General features: G+C 35.2%; 1 protein-coding gene across 1 annotated transcript in view; it reads left to right on the forward strand.

Moving 5' to 3' along the window:
• The first annotated feature begins 4974 nt into the window (after positions 1-4974).
• The window catches only part of LOC148948793 (serine beta-lactamase-like protein LACTB, mitochondrial), a 30316-nt gene continuing 13007 nt past the window's right edge, over positions 4975-22283 (forward strand). Inside the window, exons 1-5 of the mRNA XM_089094092.1 lie at positions 4975-5136; positions 10080-10234; positions 12306-12698; positions 14371-14536; positions 20202-20380. Coding sequence (XP_088950218.1) covers positions 5048-5136; positions 10080-10234; positions 12306-12698; positions 14371-14536; positions 20202-20380 — 982 coding nt within the window. The 5' untranslated portion in view covers positions 4975-5047. The remainder of the gene's footprint in view (positions 5137-10079; positions 10235-12305; positions 12699-14370; positions 14537-20201; positions 20381-22283) is intronic.

Genomic DNA, 22283 nt, shown 5'->3' on the forward strand with positions numbered 1-22283 from the left:
GATGTAAACAAATAAGCATGTTTATAAAAGCGACATCTAATAAATTAAACATTAAACCACAGTATACTTCAACAAATCAGAATTCCAAATCTAAGAAACTAATGAAACTCCATTGAGATACTAAAACAATGAATAAATCTACTTTTGATTTAAATTTTGCTTCAATTGTTAAAGCACCCAAATTGTCTATTTTAATATGTCATCATAGTATCGAAGTGCAATTAAAAGGTGAAAGAATCTGCCTTTGGTGTTTATGGTCCTCACACATTATAAAAAAAAGAAGAAGGAGTTAGTTAAAACCACAGTTAAAAGGTGTGTGATGCATTTATATATAAGTGATTAATTATTTATTAGCAGATAAATTTGGTATTTGTGTTCCTCAGTCTTCATTTTCATCCAAAAATATTTTCATGAATATCACCTGTTAAAAGCACTGAATAATTAGGCCTGTTTTTTCACTCATCAATGTGCTAAGATCTTACATCTTTTGTCAGAAAACGCTTAAAAGTGAAATCCTTGAACAAAGATCTTATATCTTTGGTCATTTTTTCGTAAATGTATTTGATCATTCTGCTCTGATCAGTGGTCTGAGAACAATGATGAGTAGATCATTAAAGTTCTCTCATCATTGTTCTATATGACAGATCAGTGGCAGTCTTCACACTTTTTCCTAACATCAGTGAGCTCTAAGATCTTAGAAGAAAGATAAGATAAAAAACGATAATCTTTGCAGAAAGATGTAAGATCTTAGATGTAAGATCTTAGTGCTAAAAAATGGGCCTATTGTCATTTACAAAAGGAATTCAAGAGAATTAAACATAACTCGTGAAATATTCATGATTTATCTTGTGAATATTTATGAACTTTAATTCTATGATCATTTCATAAATTCTGTTTAATAGATATGAATTGATCATTTGAATAAATTGAACTTCGTGCTTAATTCTTGACCCCTTATTCAGCATTGCAGGATATTCCAGCTGGATATATGCATCATATGCCTTCTGTGTGTGGTTCAAGCACTGAACTCGGTAATTGACTATGAATATGTGTTCAGACCACGGCCGTACCCAGGATTTTTTTCGGAGGGGGTTTTACCACCATTTTTTTTTTTTTTTGGGGGGGGGGCGGGGTTTACACAAAAAAAAACACATACAAAGCTTGTTTATATCCATTTTTATTACGTTCTTACGCGTCAGACAAAAATTTCGGGGGGGGGGGGTTGAAACCCCCCTCCCTTCTGGGTACGACCTTGGTTCAGACTATAGTTGAATAAAGTCAAACTGCAGTCAAATTTCATAGTTTTACTCTCCCATAGTCACAGCTCCTCTAATCGTTCTACCCTCAAACACTAGTTGAGTTCCCGTGACTCCTGTTACTCAGTAAAGTCAGTACATGATTACATAAAGATGTTGGGAATTTTATTCGGTATTACAGAACTTTTGCCAAAGATATTCTTAGGTTATTTAAAAAAAAAATCCTTTAAATTTCTGTGAAAATTTTGGCTGACATTCTGACAATTGCCTTCCTGAAAAAGAAGTAAAACTTTGATGTTTGAACCATGTCAGAACTACAGTCCAAATTACATCTGACCTAATTGTGGTCAAGTTCATTCTTGGCTGACTATATTCCATACGTTACAGAGAAAAGTACCTTTGTCGTGGTCTGTATTTATCACTATATAGAAATAAAAGAAATGAAACTCGCGACCGATAAATATTGAAATTCTGATTACTAGTGACTTCAAATAAATTTTGGTTAATTGATGTAACTTCATTTTCTGGAGAACCTAGGTCAAATAGCTATGGCTTATATATTTCAAATGGCAGATCTTGAAACATGTTAAATAAAAAAGAAGCTAAATTTCCAAATGAAAGGAAAGAGTTTCAGTTTCTCTTATGTAGCAATGGTAGTTATGTAGGCTGCATTTGCGAGTCAGGGGTATCCAAGGGTAGTGGCGTCCTAAAGGGGGGGGGGGGCAAGGGGGTAGGGGAGTTGCTCCTCCTCCGGCCATGGGAAATAACTGCTAACTGAAGAAGGATAATAAAAAACAACAACAAGTAAAATTCAGGCGAAACATATAGAGAACGAATTATTGCCCACAACATAAAAAGACCTTGAAATTCCTGAGAGGACAAGGGTTTAAAGTCTCCTTCTTGCGCGCGCATACGAACAATACTCATTAAATATTCATGATTATAATTGGTTTGATTTTTATTTAAAGAAATTGTTTGCACTAAAAATATTTCCTACTTCCCCTGCCCCATAGCAAATTACGCTCCTGCTCCCTCTCCTTCCATATTTGTTCTTCAGCTAATGAAAGAGATAAGCGGAATATTTTGAGAATGTCCCATAGAGTTGCAGGAAAAGATATAGAAGAAAATCAAAAAATTGTGATATTTTGGACGTGAAGAAAGATTTTTTTTTGTGAGTAAGAATTAGTGACAGTATTAAAAGGATTAAAAAATAATAAGGCTCCAGGTGCTGATAGTGTGGTAAATGAGTTTCTTAAAATATGGTGGCTTTGAGGTTAGAAATAAGTTACTGAATATTATAAATATTAGTTTTAACAAAGTGACTTTTACTTACAGGTGAATTTTACTTACAGTTACACGAGCAAATAGACAGGTCCCAGGTAGAAATATGATGTTTTCACTAGGATATTTTAACGCCCATGTCGGTAGAAATATTGATAGATGGTATCCTAGCCTAGGTAAACTTGGTGTAGGAAAAAAAACAGTAATGGCTACAGACTTCTGCAATTTTGTAGTTATAACAATCTAGTTATGACCAACACGGTGTTTGGCCATAAGAACATTAATGTTAAGAAGACTAAGTCACTAAGGCTAGGAATAAGTGAAGATGAAAAGGTGAGGCTGGGTAACGACTGATCAGGTGGACAGCTTCACTTACCTTGGTAGTATTGTTTGTAAAGACGGTGGGAGCAGTGAAGATGTTAAAAGTAGAATAGCCAAGGCTCAGGGTTTTTTTCACAGTTTAAAAAAGTTTGGAACATTAGGAAGATAAGTCTGCATACCAAGATTAGAATATTGGAAGCTACAGTGATAATAGTGGTGATAAATGGTTCTCAAGCATGGGTGCTCCGAAAAGCAGATGAAGATTTGCTAGATGTTTTCCAGAGAAATTGCTTATGGATTGTTCTGGGAACCCGGGTGATTGACCGTATATCTAACAGTAGGCTGTACGGAAAGAGTGGTTCACTCCCGCTTTCTAGGGCTATGATGAGAGAAAGATTGAAATGGCTAGGGCGCGTTCTGCGGATGAAAGATGTCGGATTGCCAAAAATTGTTCTTTTCAGCCAACCGTCAAGGGCTAAACGGAATACAGGTCGTCCGCGGTTGGGGTGGGAGGATGTTATAAAGAAACATTTAAAAGAAATGGGAACTTCCTGGGAGGTTGTAAAGAGAGAGGCTTTGATTAGATTGGGATGGGAGAGGAACGTGCCTTGCTATGTTGGCCTCAGGCGGCTTGGTGCTGCGGTGAGTTGTTAGTAGTAGTATCTGTAATGAATCCGGCCAATATTCCTTATATCATTAATAGTCTCTATGCGAGAAAACTAAAATCCCAAAACATCTTTGCTCCAAGCCAAAGGTCTTGCAACACTAAGTGTAAGTCTTAAATTTTCCCCACATTCTTAAGACGACAAAACCATTTTTAAGGTGATAAATGAAATAATGAAAAAGAGACTAATTAGGCATGACGATCTCTCAGATAATTTTTGTTACAAAGTATTTGAGATACTATTTATAATTATTTCAGATAACTATTTACCAAATTGTAAACTATAAAGTGCTTTAAAAATACTTTTTATTATGGTCCAATAGGCTTTCCGTTTAAGCGGTTGTTCTTAAAGAATCGGAACAAAAAAGTTCAAGTTTCGAGTAAGATGTGGGGGACTGAGGAGCAGGGGTGTCCCGAGGAGGGGGGGGAGGGCCGCGCCACCCCTCCAACGTTTTTGGCATTCGGTAAAATTTTTACCGAAAGCAAAAATTTCGGCAGAAATTTGGCAAAATTGCCCGAAGTTTAGCAAAATTCTTGATTTCTGCAGAAAATTCGGCATAAATCAGGTAGCGATTCGGTAAAAGTTGCGAGGATCGCCCCTCCAATGAAATGAATCTCGGGACGCCGCTGCTGAGGAAAAATAGAGGCAGGCCCTTTTATGTGTGAAATTAGTTCCACTTTTGTTAAGTTTTTATGTTGCTTTTTATTTTGTTACAAAAAAACTTTTTGTATTTGATTTCTGTTTGTTTTTAATAGCATATCTAAGGGGGCTATTTTAAATCTAAGAAGGGCTACCTTTCTCTTAAATCCGACTCTTTAAAAAAAACTTTGAGTTTTACGCAGCAATGCTTCAAGATAAAGAACTCATCCAGTGAACTTACTTTTCAAAAAAATTAAATTCTCCAAAATAAACTATCACAATTCATAAATAATAAACTATATCTGAAACTAAAAAGCTCAATATACGGTTTTCTGATAATTTTAAATCTAGTGGCTATCTTGGAATTTTTATTTGATGGATTTTTGGCACCCTTTCTGTCAAGATTGTCATTTTCATCAGAATATGGCAGGAAACGCTGCTATGTTGTGGTACAATCTTTTCTGCTACTTAAAAATTGCACTAAAAATCTTAATTTACGCTCATATCAACCTTGTATAGAATTCCTAATACCACTGGCTTGATGCGATCAATGCAGGGAACAAAACTAGTAAATAAATTAACATGCAACCATCCGTGATCCTTCTTTCGGAGAAAAATTACAAAATTTTACGGTTTTGTAGATAGATTCATCTACAATAGAACTCTCTTGTATGCTGAATTTGATAGTGTAATTTCCATCAGTATCACTTGTCTCCTTATTCAGTTTTAACCTGGTTTTCATGAGCTGTTGTATTTGTCAAATCTGAAATGTGCTTTTCAAAATTTCGCAGAATATTTGAAATCCCATCTTGCTTGATTTCATCTGTTGTTGAGTTTTAGTTGGCTCTATAGTAAAATTCTGCTTCTGAACTGGTAAAACAAGCAATGAAATACATTAAAGTTTGTGCTGGAGTATTAGCTGGCCTAACAGCAGTACCATTCCTAAAGACAGCTGAACAAACAGAAAACATTAGGTAGGCCAAAGATTAGTAAATTTCTAAGTGGCACAACAATTTAGCTAGGATGAAAGTAAAAACATCATTTGATGCCTTTTTTTATGCTCTTTCATTATTCTATAAACGTTTCTGGGGCCAATTGCATGTTAAGCCCTTAAAGGGGCCCCAAAGATTTTTCATTTTTGTAACCACACAAATAAGTTAGGATAGCCTATAGGCTAATCAGACCTGAAAAATATTCTTTAGCTACTTTAGAAAATCTACTTTAGTTACTTTTGGCTATCTTGGAAAGGGGTTAGATTAGGAAAATGAAATTTTCAGTGCTGGGTCTACAAACTGAAGTAGGCCTATGTCCCAGGAACCTATTCAAATTTTGACAAAACAGCATTTACCTTAATTTTCATTTATCAGTTTTGTTTTCCCTGTATTTAGTTCTGAAAATACAATCCCTGTTATTTGAGTAGGGCCTAGAATTTTAAGCCATAGGCTATCAATTTTTTTTTCAAAATTTAGGAAATGTATTTGCATATCTTTAAAACCTTATAAATTGACCAAAGTTGTGAAGCTGAAAACAATTTTATTGTGCTTCATTTAAGCAGAAGATCAATTTTGCAAGGTTTCACTTTTATAACACACAGGATTTTAAAGGTCAGGATCCTCTAGAGAGATAAGGAGTAGAGATAGGTACTCAAAAATACTTTCCCAGGACATACTTTAACATGTAGACCCATCACTGAAAGTTTTATTTTTCTAACCTAACCCCTTTCCAAGATAGCCAGAAGTAGCTAAAGTAGAATTTTACCAGTTTTTCATTTTTGTAACCACTCAAATAATTTAGGATATAACCTAACCTGCAAAATATTTGATTTTCAATTCAAACGTTTTCCTACTGATTCAATTTTTCAAATGCTGTCAACAAAGATAATGCTAAATTTTGTAATCTGAAACTTTGTCCTCAACAATTTAGGGCACATTTCAATTCAGGGTATATATTTGCACATTAGGGGTGGGGGTAAAATTCATGGTAAATTTGTAGTGGGCTATATAATTTACCTAGGATGAAAGTGAAAACATCATTTGATGCTTTTTTAATGCTCTTTCATAATTCATATAAATACCTTTGATGTATTTATATGAATACCTGGTCTATGCTACCTGTTGATCCTCCCTGCTAAGTTGACCAAATAATTTATGCAAATTATCTCAGAAATGTGAAAACGTCAGATTAGACCTTTAGGCATGACAGCAATATTATTCTACAGCACAGAGTCTAATTAAAAGTTCTGATTAAGTAGGTCAACAAAGCCTTCTCTCTCCCTTCTATTTATAAGGTGTCTATAAAAAAAGTTCAGGGTATAATATGTTGTATTGCTATTTGTGAGCTCATAAAAATGCCATTTTCTATTTTAAAGGATATTCTACAAATGCTACAAGGGCTTGCAACTAATGTAGAGCAGTTTCTATATGTTGCTAAAAAGAAGAAAATAGAAAAAAAAATCAAGTCAATTTCCTAGAGTGGTCATGAAACTGGATAGCATTGGTATAATCTTTCATTTCAGGCTAGAATTTTTTTTTTGCACATCAGTTTTTCCAAGATAACATAGAAGTGTGTACAGTGAAGAACAACCAAGTTGCTCTGTTGGCTGCAGGAAATACCTTATGGAGAACATTTTTGTTACCTCAAATACATTACACTTGCCTACCAGAGGGAATAAAGAGCTATGATTTTGAACCTCCCAAGACTAAAAAAACATTTTTCTTTGTCTTCTTGTCCCTGCCCTTTCTTCTAAATGCCACAAATTTTGGCAGCACTTGAAGAACTTTATGACAGTACTCTACCACAAGAGAAAAATCCATTTCTTTAGCCAGAGAATAGCCAATCCATAGAATCAGCTCTCAAAGGTTGCATTGATGGCTGAATCAACAAGTGCCTTCAACTGTATGGTTGATAAATAATAGCTATATCAAAGTTCCTATACAACTGGGTGGCAACCATGGGCGCCCATATGGGGGGGCAGGGGGGGGGCTCTTGCCCCCCCCCTGGCTGAATGTTGCTGCCGTATTTTTATATTTTTGTTCTGAGATTTGTTTTATATAGCCTTAAAAGTAGCAATTAGTCGAAGTTTGCCCCCCCCCCCCCCCGGAGTTCAGCTTATGGGCGCCCATGGTGGCAACTGAATCTGTAATGGGAATGCAGAAAACTCAAGTCACTAAGGAGCATCTCAAGGATGAAAGTCACTAAAATTACTCCAAGTTGCAGCTTAAAGTATTGTGTATATTTGAATCATAAATTGAAACTTATAATTAAATGTGCTTTCTATCAAAATTAAAGTTGAGAGTAGAATTGTAATTGTTTTTTGAATTGGCAAATTCTTTATAATTCTGATGCCACTTTCAATTGTAAAAAAAAAATATTCATGATTTGGACTAATTGTCTCCTCACCAATGCTGATTATAGTGAGATTTGCAATAGTAATTCAGTTTTATCATCCAATTTGACAAGTCATGTTTATTGCTCATGAAATGCAAGGAAAAGGCTTAATTAAATTGTGCAATAAACTTTTATTTTTCTGTTCCAGTGTAGCATGTCAAGAAGCAAAATTGTGCATTCTGCAAGCTTACTGTGATGAAAGATACAAAAATACAAACTTTGCCAAAATTTATACACAGAAAAATTTGAAGTACTTGTGATAACATTTTGATGCCAAAGATGGCAGTATGTGTGCTGCTCAGTGCAAAATCATATTGCAACTGTAACTGTGCATTTGTCTTAGCTTGCAACATGCTTTATTTTTGTTGTAACAGCAACTTTTCATTTTGGAAGCATATTCCAATAGAATTCATAATTTGGTGTATAATTTAAGATGAAGTGTTGGAAGAAATTCAACTTTGATCATGCATGAAAATCAGTTGTTCTTGAAACAAATTTTAGACTAAGAATTAAGCCAAATAAAATAAACCAAATTTTGATGCAAAAAAAGCAAAGTTCTTTCTTTCTATTGTATTAAGTGCAGCAAACTTAAAATTAAGAATTTATTGTTAAGATCTATTTTTAATTGAAAATTCCACTGTTTGGTTTACTCATGATTATGGTGAAGTCAATTTCTCAGTAAAGATATTCATAATTCAGTGGATAATAGACTTGGAATAACTGAATATGATCTTTTCCAAGAACTTACTCTTCTTTTTAAATAGGGTACCTAACATTCTCCCATATACAGAAGTTATAATCTTGTTAATGAAAATAAACTGCACAATTTTCTTTGACTGTAGTTTAGTAGATTGAGAATCTAGAAGATTGACATCAGCTGAAGGTTCTTGTATCTTTTTAGAAGCCCTAATCAACTGTCCTTTTTCACCAGCTTTAGATGCAACACTATACAATTTCCAAGGTCCTGAAATCAAGGTACTATTCAATTTGTAATTATCAAGATCCTGAAGAAGCAATATTACTACTGGCATCATAGCCCTCATGGGCGCCCATATGGGGGGGGGGCAGGGGGTGCCCTTTCCCCCTGGCTGAATGATGTTGCCTTAGTTTTATATTTTTGTTCTGAGATTTCTATTATATAGCATTAAAAGTACCAATTAGACCAGGTTTGCCCCCCCCCCTGGAATTTCAGCTTATAGGCGCCCATGATAGCCCTCCATATCTTACAGTTATCAAATAAAAGAAATCCACTAGTTAAGTTACTTAAATAATTGAAAAGAGTATAAGGAAAGAATGGCCCATTTCCTGGTATCTGTAGATCTTATTAAGAAGAAGAGTTAAAAGCCATATTAATAATTTAGGGTAATGCAAGGTTTTGGCAATAACCAGCCATTATTCCAAGTAATCTCGATTAGCAGCTCAATTTTTGGCTTTTGTGGATCCTGCTGTCTAGTATACTACTTGGCTTTCTAAAATGATGGATGATGTTAGAAAGTCCCTGCTGTTACTTGGTGGTGTTCCAAAAAAAGAAAGAAATTGTACAATTTAAAAAGTATGCTAGAATGAAAACTTGCCAATAGAGGCACTTGATGTGCCAAAAAAGCAGTTCTTGTGATGTGTAGTCTGTTGGTACAATAGTGACAAAAAAGAGTACTTACTTATTTAACTCTCATCTGGCTGGGTGGGCTGACTTGTGGCTTCTTCTCTAACTGCAATGTAACTAAACTTCTTGCATGCTTTCCTTTTCCCTTCAGCCTACAGGGGTACTGACAGAGGGTGGTTGCCAAAGTTTTTCCATCAACACTTGGGAGGTAGTCTTCTTGGAGGGTTGCATCAATCCCAGGAGGCACTAGTGAGGCGCGGGGAGTGTGTAATTTTCCAGACAAAAGTTTTCCAAGTTCATACCAGATATTAGAGAGTTCATAATTGATATTGGCAAAGTGGTCATTGACATTGATGCACATGACATCCATTCTGAGGGGGTCCTAGGACTAAAATTTGGATGAGGAATAATTAATGTAAATGAAATCTTGACAAGTTTTCTTTATGACAAAACAAAAAAAAATGTTTGGTAGTCCTATAATCTTCTTGATTTCCACAAGTTTTCCAAGTTCATACCAGATATTAGAGACTTCATAATTGATATTGGCAAAGTGGTCATTGACATTGATGCACATGACATCCATTCTTAAGGGGTCCTAGGACTAAAATTTAGATGAGGAATAATTAATGTTAAAGAAATCTTGACCAGTTTTCTTTATGACAAAACAAAAAAAATGTTTGGTCGTCCTATAATCTTCTTGATTTCCACATATATCACACTTAATAGAATCTGAAGCATTGCAGGTAACCCTTTGCTTCAACAATATGGAATATACTGATGTACAAAAGAAAACACACAAAAAGTCAAGAGTATTCTTATTCCTCCTCAATGTTTTCTTTTATTTCTTTATTATGAAAATATAACTTGCACTAAGATAGCATATGAGATAATTTATAGACAATTTGTGATGTTATTACATTTTTATAGCTCTGAGAAGGGTTCACAGACTGGGCTACTTCATGGAGCTGTTGCACAACTACAGGAAAAAATCCTCCACAGATGCAGAATTGAAATGGAAAAATCAGGCAGTCCTGGACTTGTTATTGCAGCAGCAGTTGATGGAAAAACTATTTTTTCAGCTGGTAAACATATCAAAATTTCTAAATTCACAAGCATTTTTTTTTTTTTAGATAGTGCAAGGTTTATGGATCATAGTCAACTTAATAGCACTGAGTTACTAAATAGTGGAATGTCTTCCTGTATTATTTTATTATTTGCAATTTTGGTATATCCACTACTTGCATCCTATAGAATGACATGTTTGGTTGTATAAAAGGTTGACATGTTTGGTTGTATATTAGAAGCTTTAGTGCACTTTTAAAGAACCAAAGTAAATTAGAGAATGGACAATTATTTATTCAGTGACTTTTGCGCCACCAAAGCCCCATATAGTATCAAATCTATATTTTAAGTCCTAATTAGAACAGCCAAAAGGCTAAAAAGTAAGCCTCCAGGGATGGCATGATTTGTGAAGCTTATGGGGCAAGCCCACTTACACAATTTTTCTTTTAAAAACAAAGGGTTCATAGGTGCATTTTGGCAGACAGGTGGACTTATTACACTTAATTGATTACAGAGTAATACAAGGCTGTTGAATGAATTTTATCCCAGACTTTACATGAATATCTAAAACCATTTTCATGTTTGAGTTGCTTTTAATCTGATATCATATTTATATATTTATTCTCTATTCTTCTGATTTCTGTGAAATTTCTCAGTGGGTGTTATCAGCACTCTTTTTTGAAAGATTCCATCAATTTTAAAGAATCTAGGAATTTGTCTTAAGTTTTTTTTTCTTGGAGATCTTGTCAGGGGGTGCAGCTTAGGTTTCGAGTTTTAGGGGGGGGGGGTATAAAGAATTTGCCGAAAAAATCTTCCAGTGTGCCAACAAATGCTGACAGATAAGCTAAATTAAACTGAAACGTAAGCTAAATTCCAAGGTGTCGGCGCTGCGCGCTGACACTTTGTGCCCCTGAATCTTGTATATTGCTCAGTCACAGATTTTACTGTAACTGAAGCATAAGCAGATCACTTTTACATCAATATACCAATCTTTATTTCTGTAGTTAGTTTAAACATATTCATTTCTGTTTCTAATCTTCATTTATGATATACGAGCTATATGGCAGTGTGTAATAAGTAATTGATGCAATTTTTTGAATTTTTAAATATTATATAAATTCAAATTACATGATTATCTTGTCATTTTTGTCTTGTGTACACATAGGGTTTACCATTCACGTCATTTAAGAGACCTAAAAATAGTAAACACAACTCAATATACTCATTGAAATATTATCAGCTCATTCATGGGGATCCCACATACTGATTGGTTTATCAGGTTGTTTTCTGTTAATGAGTTCTTCATTTAACCTAGTCAAATCCCATGTATTGATCCAACTAGCTGTTGTTTTTTTTATGACATTTTCTGAGTACTGTCTTAGTTTGAGATACAAAAATATTCTAAGCTTATTTATTGTGTTGTATTGTAAAACAAAACAAAAAAAAAAAAAAAAAAAAAAAAACAAACGCATTGTAAAAATGAGTTTTTACGCTTTCTCAATTATTTTTTTTTTCACTTTCTATTAGGGTTTTGAATAGACAGTAATTCAGTATTTTTTTAAGTGTTCCCCTTTCTAGATTTTTTTTTGCCAAAATATATGTGGTAGTCGTAACTTAAAAAAAAAGTTCAAATTGAGGCTCATTACTTAAAAAAAACTGGCCAAAATGTTCCTTTTTTTGCATCTTCTTAATGAAATTTGATGAGATGTCTCAGAATCCTCATTTTAGAGAAGGGCCCATATATATTGAACGATTATCTCAGGGAAATACATTTTCATAATGGCGGAGAGAGGGACACAAATCACGCATGGGGGAGGGATTATTCTCTTACGATTTTAACTCATCTCTTCCAGAAAAGTTGGACAGTTAATGCCTACAAACGCGTTTCTTTAGACTCTTCCTTGTACCCTCCAATAAAGTAACCTATTGACACTCCTTTCTAAAATTTAGACTGTACATCTTCAAATATTGGCTGAAATAATCAGTAATTTTGTCGGCAAATTAGGCAATAGCCACAAAAATTTCATTCGCCCAAGATCATAAATAATCAGTTTTCAGCCATGTTCATAATGTTCTCATATTCTTTTTCAGGTATCGGTTTTGCTGATATTGAAAACAATGTTTTGTGCAATAGTTCTACTGTTATGAGAATAGCAAGCATCAGTAAATCAATGACAATGACTGCTGTAGCCAAAGCATACGAGGAAGGCAAATTAGACTTAGACAAGCCTATTTACGAATATTTGTCAAATTTCCCGGTGAAACAGTACAATGACAAGGAAGTAGTGATTACAACTAGACAGTTAGTTAGCCATCTTGGAGGGATAAGGCACTATGATAAATCCACGAAAAAAGAACTGACAGATAAAGAAAAGGAAGAAGAAGAAGAATTCAAAAAGAAGGAGTATTATATTAAAGAAGAATACAAGTCTGTGCAGGATGCCTTAGAGCTGTTTAAACATGATGAGCTTCATCATGAGCCAGGTTTTTTTTCCTTCGAAACAATAATGTCTGGTGAATTGCCAGTGTGAATTCATGATTCATTTAATAGAAACAGCTTTCATAACTTCAGCAATTAAATTGCGCTATTTTATACATACAAATAAATTGCAAGGTGAATAAATTACAAACAATTAAATGTACTGACTGAAAAAAAAACAAAAAAGTTTGTAAAACGATGAGTATGTCATCTCAATGGCGAGTAGTGAGTGTCTTAACATGAGGATAAGTTTGTATCTGCGCTCATAGAGAGAGGGGGTATTTTTAGCGACTTGAGAGCGGATTCTTAAGACAAACAATTTACAAATATGATTTTTGCAGCACGTTTCTGCACAACTTCAATGTCACTACTGAGATATTCTATATTGCGCACTTGAGGGCCCCAGACTGGACATGCGTACTCAAGTAATGGCTGTACATATCAAGTAATAGTCTAACAGAACAAATATATGTTGTAATAAATATTTTTGCAGCACCTGCTAGAAAACCCCAAAAGGCTTGTTGGCAGCAGATCTGAGTCTTCTCCATTCTACATATTCTGAAAATACTATTTTATATTATTCGATATGGAATTGATACTCGATTCGTCACATACAAGAACCATTCTACTTACATAAAAAACACACATAATTGCTATTCTTTTGCAAGAAAAAATCTTTTCACTGTAACCTTGAAGGATACCGGATGACTTGAATTTCGTATTGCACATGGAATTATATCCTGTACACACAAATATAAATTTATGGAAAGTCTTGACAAATAACAATAAGAGTGTGAATTTTCAATATTCAAATTCTATATAATAATTACAATTTTTAACTGATTGAAGTCTACTTTAAGATGACTAGTCTCTTGGGTAAAAGCTTATTTTATACAACTAATCTCAAACTTTTTGAATTCTCTGTGCAAGTATACATTTGTGTTTTTCATGTTTTAATTTTAGGTAGAAGATAAATTGCGTCTTCTGTTTTTGTTTCTCTAAACACACACATATATATAATAAAATAATAAAACAAACAATAAAAAAATTATAATTTCAATAAGAAGTGCCCAGAAATTCAAGAAAATTTAGGATTTCAGGGAGAGCTGGCCTGTGACCCAAACCCATATATAGCGTATATATAAATTACAAGTAAAAACTTTTTGTAATGGAGTAAAAATAATGTTTACCATAAATCATGTTATAGATAATGTTTACTATAAATCATATTACAGATTAAACTGTCAACCTTTTTTTCTCTTTAATGGCTAAGCACACACATCAGTTGAGAGCAGTCGATGTCGCCATGTACTTTGTAATTTAATAATTTAAAATGTCTATATTGCGAGATAAAGAGATGAATGGATCTTCTTTTCTCTCTCTCCCTCTCTCTCTTTCCTTCCCCTTCTCTCTATCCCCTTCCCTCTCTCTATCTGTCTCTTTCTCTTCTTTGAAGTCAGTTGAGCCATGGGATTCACTCCCCTCTTGATTACAAAAAGGATGGAATATGGGATTGAAATCTAAAAATTAGAACATATTGTCCATAAAAAGACTTTTGGTCAAAATTATTCTCCACGAAACCGACTAACTTCAGATTACATTAACTCAGACCTTTTGTTGGCCTAGCCCTTTTAAAGTTCTGAATGACGGAGAATTTTATCTAGCTTATATTTTCAGGCTCTAAATACCTGTACACAACCCATGGGTGGACAGTTGTTAGCGCGGTGCTAGAGAAGGCACTCAAGAAGGATTTTAAGAAAGTGATGGACAGCGTGTTTCATGATCTTGGGCTAAAAACCACACATTTTGATGAAAACAGCCCTATTATAATGAATAGATCAAGGTAATGGTAAGCTTACAGACACACTTATATATATATTTTTTGTATCTGTATACTTAGTTTTATCTCCAGTTTATAGTGACATACAATTAGAGGCATAGAGGAGGGAACGCTCAATTACTGGAATAACCGCAAGCGATTGCGAGTTTTTTAATGATTGCAGCAAAAGCTCTAACCTAGTCAAGAGGGATCCACAACCCTTAGTAACTAAAGATTTAAAAAAGAGATACTTTTAAAAATAAATTTTGAAGTTTACTATTAATCTTCAATTGACACTGAATCAGTAATGATAACTAATGCATGATTGAAACTAACTTATGGGGGTTCAAAAAAAACACTCAATACCATCGAACCGGGGCCGATTGTAACTAAAAGTACACATTTCGAATCACCACGGTCAAAAATCCTTAGGTGTTGATTTTCTGCCCTCTACCTCGAAAGTGGATGAAAAATCATATTTTAGCTAAGATTGCACTGATGTGTCCAGGGGTGAATCTCCAGCATTTTTATTAGGGGGGGGCAAGAGGGGTCCATATCCAGATAGTCAAAGGGCATGGGCTGTATAATGATTTTTTTTTCTTCACATTATTGGGGGGCCACGCCCAAACGACGCCCCTGAATGTGTCCCCATTTTTTTTTTATAGCGGTGCTAGATAGGTAATGAAATATTCTAGAGAGTTGTTTAACCCCTCATTTGAAAGCTAATGCTTATGCTTTCTTGCTTTTTTTCAAATCCGCCTTGGTGACATTAAATTGAAATCTCATTTTACACGCAAAAAACTATACTTTTTATGTCATTTCGGTATTAACTCTCGGAAATGACAGTGGAAAAAAAATGAAACGTGTACCATTAGAATCAGAATGGTCTATTCACTGTGGTTATTAAGCCCCCTCCTCCTCTTTTGAAAACCCAAGAAAATCAAATCATATTTTAGCCTTTATAATCACTGATACACTTGTATGTCTCCTTTGTTTTCTTTTTCGGTGCTATTCCATGTAAAGAGCAGCGTTCGCTTTTTCAAAAAAGTGATTTGCTCTTTACTAGGTTCTCGCTAAGAAAATCGTCAAGCTTGTTAACTTAATTATTCTACTAAAATGTACAGCAAATTCGCCTTGTGACAGCAGAATGGATAAAGCCGACTGTTGCGATTGTAGGGCCTCAGATTCAATCCTGCTTATTACAGGGACAAATTTTGTTATCTCCACAGATATTACATTCCATGATTGTTTTTTGCCTGACGACAAGAACAATATTATTATTTTTTTTTTAATCAAAAAATAAAATGAATCATGTCAGTGCGTCGTGGAAAGAAGAATGGTGACGAAGAAAAATAAAAAAAATGTTTCTATATTTTGGCCTCAAGGTCCGACTATCGCTTCTAAACACTTGGTCGAAGTGTTTGGTCGAAACACTTGGTCTTGGTAATACAAAATAAAATGAAAATCCAGAGTGTGAACCATCTACCTGAGGAGAAGCGAATCACCGCTAGTATGAGCGTTAGGCCGTTGGAAGTTAAAATGTGTTTTGCGCACAAATCGAGCGCGAATTGGAGCTAAGAAGCTATGATAAGAAAAAAGCTCTTCCCAACTGTCTGCTGTGATCCGTTCAACCCATTACCCATAGAAAAAAATACATGGGAAGAAATTGCTCTGTACTAAGTCACCGCTAATAGGTACAGATTTCTTCAATTTTTAGATCTTGGAGATCCTAATAGTATCAGTAACTAAACTCAAGGGCATTCGTGTAAAGTAGATTCAAAATAAGCGTCGTTTGGGTTGCAGGCCAAAATAAATTTTATTCGTTATTTAGTTTGTAAAGAAAGGCCATAAAAGATACTGGAATTTTTTCTCTGTTGTTTTACCTGATTTCTTAGTTAGTTTCCTTGACCATGATTTTGAGGACAAGGAAGCTAGGGGAGAAGCCACAAACAGGCTCAAAGTGAGTCCGTGAACAGTAAACAGCGATTAAAATTTGAATTCATAATTGTGGTGTGTCAAATTCTCTGTTTTTGATACAGTACACTAAAAAAAAACACGAGAAAAAAATGACTGACTTAAAGAGAATCAAATTTATAGTTATTAACCACAAATCAATACATTTAGATATTATCACTGTTAGCCAATTTCGTCTTCCGATTGTTGACATTTTTCCCTTTTTTTTAAGAAATACGTACATTCATGGGCATAACCAGGGAATTGTTAGGTATATGAACCACCCATTGATAAAATAAAAAGTTATAGGTCAGGGGGGTTCTACGTTTGTAGCAATATTAAACATAGCGCTTACCGTTTGTGAATACTGGAGAAAAAGTAGTCTGGTCCTCCCCAAAATTTGAAATCTCTTAATTTCCCCTCGCAAAATAAAAAAAAATTCTCGAAAGTTCCAACTCGATCTCCGAGCTGTGAGACAAAACAGGGTGTACTTACCAAACTCTCTTGTGCGCAACTAAAAAACCAGGGACTGATGTGACCCTCCGCTCTCCAGAGAAAGTAGTACTGCCCGATGTATAGCATCACATCATAGTACTCAAATTAGCTAACGTCTGGCTGCATCTCCCTGACACTGTCAGTTATGGAAGATAGATACTGAAGAGTGACATAATGCTGCCCTTGAGCAAACTTCTTCCACTGGCACTTATATTCAACGTTACGGCATCTTGAAGAAAGATTTGACTTTACCGCCTTTTTGAAGAAAGTGTCTGACCAGCAACTGCTGGATGCCAAATGCTTGAGTACAGGAAAGGCAAGTGCTGGGAAAAATCTGCTATATAAAGTTTATGAATCCAAAGAATTTAATGATGTTTTTAATATGTTAAATTGTGACTCAAGATTATATTGCAACAAATTGTTGGATAAATTTTTAAACCTTGTCAAATCAGAGTCTATTCGTTTTTCATCCGACGCCGTTTTCTTCCAAAATTTATCGTCCCTTTTAAGCTCTTCTTGGTCCCTCCTCTTAGGTCAATATTTTAAATATGTTGACCAGCTTGTTACTCAGCTGTTACTGAGTTCTCTTATCACCCAATTTCCAATGATGGCCTTTACACTTTTGGATCTAGGATTCTCAATGAAAACTGCCTGTTTTTCAGATGAAAAATTGAAATTAATTTTTAAGTCTCCGAATTCCAAAATCCTTTTAACACAAAAAATAGAAATATCTTCCCTGTGAAAAAAAGTAAAAACATGTTCTAATGACAAACCATAGATTTCTAACCACTTGAAAAACCGAATTAGAATTAAATTGAATCTACTAAAGAGTGGTAAAACATCCGAAGCGAACTCACTGCGTAAACATATAAAACAAGAAATACGTAAATCTGCTTCTTCATATTACAAATGCAAAGTCCAGGATTTATTTTCTACAAAGCCAAAACACTGGTATAATAGAATAAAGAAAATTTGTGGGAAAACACATAATAATATAGATTTCCGTTTCCAAGAAGACCTTTCAGTTACAGCCAATGATCTGAACAGGTTTCTTTCTTCCATAGTTCAGAACCTCCCTCCCCTTTCTTTTGACAATCCTCATGATTTGTGCTCTCTCAATTTTCCTGTTATTTCGCCCTCGGATGTGGAGGCAAAAATTAAGAACATTAAAAAGTGTAGTACATGTCCATTAGACATTTCGATTGTACTAATTAAAGCCTTTGCCGACAATCTCTCAGAGCCTTTGTCCTTACTTTTTAGTGAAATTACCTCTACTGGTAAATTTCCGAATTGTTGGAAATTAGGTTTTATTACTCCCGTAAAAAAGAAAGGTAATAATCAAGATTTTGATGGTGTCCGTCCCATTACTCTTCCTCCGGTTTTTTCGAAGTTATATGAAAGCTTTTTAGCTGAGTGGTTGAAAGTAAAGATAATCCCAAATGTTGACCAAAGACAATTCGGAAACCTACGCTCTACATCTACTACCCACTATCTTGTTCACCTTATGGACACAATATGTAACACACTCGAAAAACCCAATACCTGGCTCAATGTTATCGCTGTTTACTTGCAAAAAGCTTTTGATTTAATCTACCACAATATATTATTAGAAAAGCTATCTAATGACTTTCAAGTTGACCCTTATAGCGTCTTTCCTCTCTAACAGAACGCAAGTCGTGAAATACCTGAATGTATATTCTGATCCCCTCCCAATTTATAATGATGTGCCCCAAGGAACCCTCTTAGGTCCAATTTTATTTCTTACAATGATAAACAACCTTGGTGTTTATTTCCTGGATAGATGGAAATTCGTTGATGATCTAACTGTCTTAGAGACATGTTCCAAAAATTTAAAAGTAACCCAATGGACATCATGGAATCGATATGAGCCGAAGCTGTTACTAATGATATGAAAGTCAACCCTTTAAAGTCAACTGTTCTTACTATTAATTTCCTTAAAACTCCTCCTTCTTTCTCCTGTCCAATCCCCCTGAAATGTCCGTTACCACTATGAAATTACTGGGCGTTACCATCTCAAGCGACTTAAAATGGGATTGTCATATTAATGACATCTTAAAACGTGCAAATGCCACATTTTCCCTCCTTAAACTCCTTTAAAAGTTTAAATGCCCTAAATCGCACTGTTTGAGGAGTTTCCTGTCATTTGTACGCCCAACCCTTGAGCACGCCTGTCCTGTTTGGCATCCTGGCATTTCTATTGTATTGTCGGACAGAATAGAGGCAGTAAAAAAAAGGTGCCTAAGAATCGTCTTCAATGAGGGTAAAGTACCTTATATTTTCCTTCTTAGGAGAGCTAACCTTGTCACCCTTAAGAAAAGGAGAGCAAAAATTACCTTGCGTTTTGCCAACAATGCTCTTCATAACCCTCAAGCAACTTCCATTTTCCCTGGTCAATATTTACCCCCTCGACCCCGCCTCCCACGTTCTTTGTCAACAAAAATCCCCCCTATTACCCACCTAAGAGTTTGCACTGAAAGATATAGAAGAACTTTTATCCCTTACATAGTTGACATTTCAAACCACTGAATCTCCGCTGCCTCCCCCCCCCCCCCCGCACGCCCTCTTTACCTCATAGTTATTAATTTTAATGCCCATTTTGTAAATTTGGAGGTTTTATATTCATGTTTGTTAGTCACCAACTAACTTATGTTTTTGTTTTAATTTTACTTTATCCCCTTGTTATTTTTATGAGTTTTTTTTTTTGGGGGGGGGACGCATTTTTGCTGACTTGACATTGGCCTTCTAATTTTATGAGTATACTTTGTTTTTGTTTTTAATGTTTTACGTATTTGATATTGACCCTTTTATAATTTTCTGTTGTTGTTTGATTGTTTGTTTTTGTTGTTCTTTTTTCGCTTTATTTGACGCTAAAGTGTGAATTCGGCCCTTTTCGGCTTGTGATAGCCATTTTTCAGCAATAAATCTTATCTTATCTTATCTAATATTCCGTCAAAGTTTCAACGAGGTCCCTTAAGTCTTTAATGTCCATTTTCCAGATATTATATGTATGGTATTTCGACAACGTAGATGCATATAGTGTCCTTCGATTTATCTCTACCGGGTGGCGTCGGGAATATATATTTGTGAATATATATTTGTGGCGTAGTTTGATCAGCCTCTGCGTATGGAGTAGAAAAGTGAAAAGGAGTTGATGCTTGTGCTGATGAAGAATAAATGGATGATTAATTGAAGAATAAATGTTATATCCTCTTTGTTGCAGGTTTTATGTGAGGGATAAACATGGTAGACTTATCAACGCACCTTACGTAGACAATAGTTACAAATGGGCCGGTGGAGGGTTTGTTTCCACAGTCGGTGATTTAATTCAGTTTGGAAATGCAATGCTCTACTCGTATCAAAGAAAGGATATAGAAAAACACTTTAATAAGACCTTACCTGGTTAGTGTAAATGCGTATTTAATATTTATTTGAAAATGAAGAAAAATCTGAGAGATGCTGCTTAAACTGCTTATGTTCATTAGCTTTCTGGCTAAATAAAAGACAAAGGCTTGAGCTGGGCTTGTAGAACCGTTTTTACCCAAAACATCCACTTTTGGGAGTTGTAGCCATGAAGTATTTGCTATAGTTAAACAGTGTCTTATTGTTCATGGGGATAGAATTCACGGCTCATGATTAAAATGTACTTGCCTCCAACCCACTAAGAAAATTTTTCTAGCGTTCATTTAGCTTTATCCACGAATCAACGCCTTTTGTGCCTAACCTCACAAATTGTAATACATTTTGATAAGATGAAGGTTACTTTGTATATCCTCAGCTCGGTAGTGGCATTCCCTGTGTAACACAAACAGTTTTTAGCTCCTATCAAAGTCTCAAAATTCAATTAAGAGGAACAAAAATGTTTCCACCGTTGATTCTACACGACAAGACCGTATCCAGGAGGGGGTGTAGGGAGTTTGACCCCCCCCCCCCCCTCCCCCCTCAAAATGTTCGTCTGACTCGTATAAACGTAACAAAAATGAGTATAAACGAATTTTTGATGCGCTTTTTAAAGTTTTTTTTTATTTTAACCCTCTCCCCCCCCCCCGAACAAAATTCCGGATACAGCCTTGCTACACGAACACAGACATGTGTAAAAAATGTCAGAGACCTGTCATGGACTCCTGTAGCATATTATCTCATAAAATTATCAGTACATACTTTAAGTTTAAAATTGCTAAATGTCAAACTAATTACTTGACAAATAGTTATGCGACAGCTGTAGAATATATAGTCTTACCTAATACTTGGTTCGATACCACAAATATTGATCTGTATTAGTACCTAATAGATGGATCGATATTCTTGAAAAGAATCGATAATTTTAATAGACGATTATTACTTGTCGGAAACTCTTTTCACCGTTGTCCAAAATACTTTGGCGTGTAATGCCACCATAAAACCAGTTTTAAGCATAGTACGAAGAGTTTGTGTTCTTGGTCCAGAACACGGTCACGTCCGAGATGTGATTATGTACTTGAAGTATTCTATAGATTTATCCTGATTGCAATGGAAGTTGCAACGTATTAAAGAGCCAACCACGGCCCATAGTAACAACAAATTTAAGAAACGCGTTCTAGCCAGTAAAAAGAACTGGCTAATGAGAAAAAGAATATAATTTTTTTGTAGCTGATTCAGGGATGGTAACTATTATCTTGGTTAGTGTTAATAGTAAAATGTTATTTCAACCAATTTATCCAATTTATGGGAGTTTCGAAATATAGTCTTAAACCCTAAAAAATGGTGTCGGGGCGAAACCAAAAGTACACCGTTGGGTCATCATTGCTGAAAACTCTATACAGGAAACTTAAATATCGGTACCTCTTGGTTGAAGAAAAGGAAAATCACTATTTGCATGGTTCTTGTCCAATTCTTCGAGAAAAAATGTTCATGCGAAAGCCTGTAAACCTCGTGTTTCGTCGTCTGTAAGATTATCCAAACATAAGTACACTCTTTGATAGGGCATTATTTGCTTATTTAAGTCTGGTGTTTTATTTTCTGTGAGATCACGGAGGTACATGGGTAGCCTGTTCAAGCACCTCCGTGATCTCAAAGAAAATAAAACACCAGCATTGAGACCCGTCCTACCCAGGGATAGGACACTTTTTTCTGATGTGGGTTCTTGTCTTGAGCGATGGAAGGATCACTTTTTCTCGCTCCTGAGCAACACTAGCCCGACTATGCCTCCTACTGATAGTCCCAGCCAACCTGGCAGTCCAAAACCCGAACCAGATCCTCCTCCAGACGAGCCTTTCAGCCCCTCAGAAATTGGAAATGCAGTGAAAAGGCTCAAGAACAATAAAGC

The sequence above is a fragment of the Artemia sp. Qi Xiang Cuo genome, chromosome 9 (assembly GCF_049724085.1).
Source record: "Artemia sp. Qi Xiang Cuo chromosome 9, ASM4972408v1, whole genome shotgun sequence".
Lineage (NCBI taxonomy): Eukaryota > Metazoa > Arthropoda > Branchiopoda > Anostraca > Artemiidae > Artemia > Artemia sp. Qi Xiang Cuo.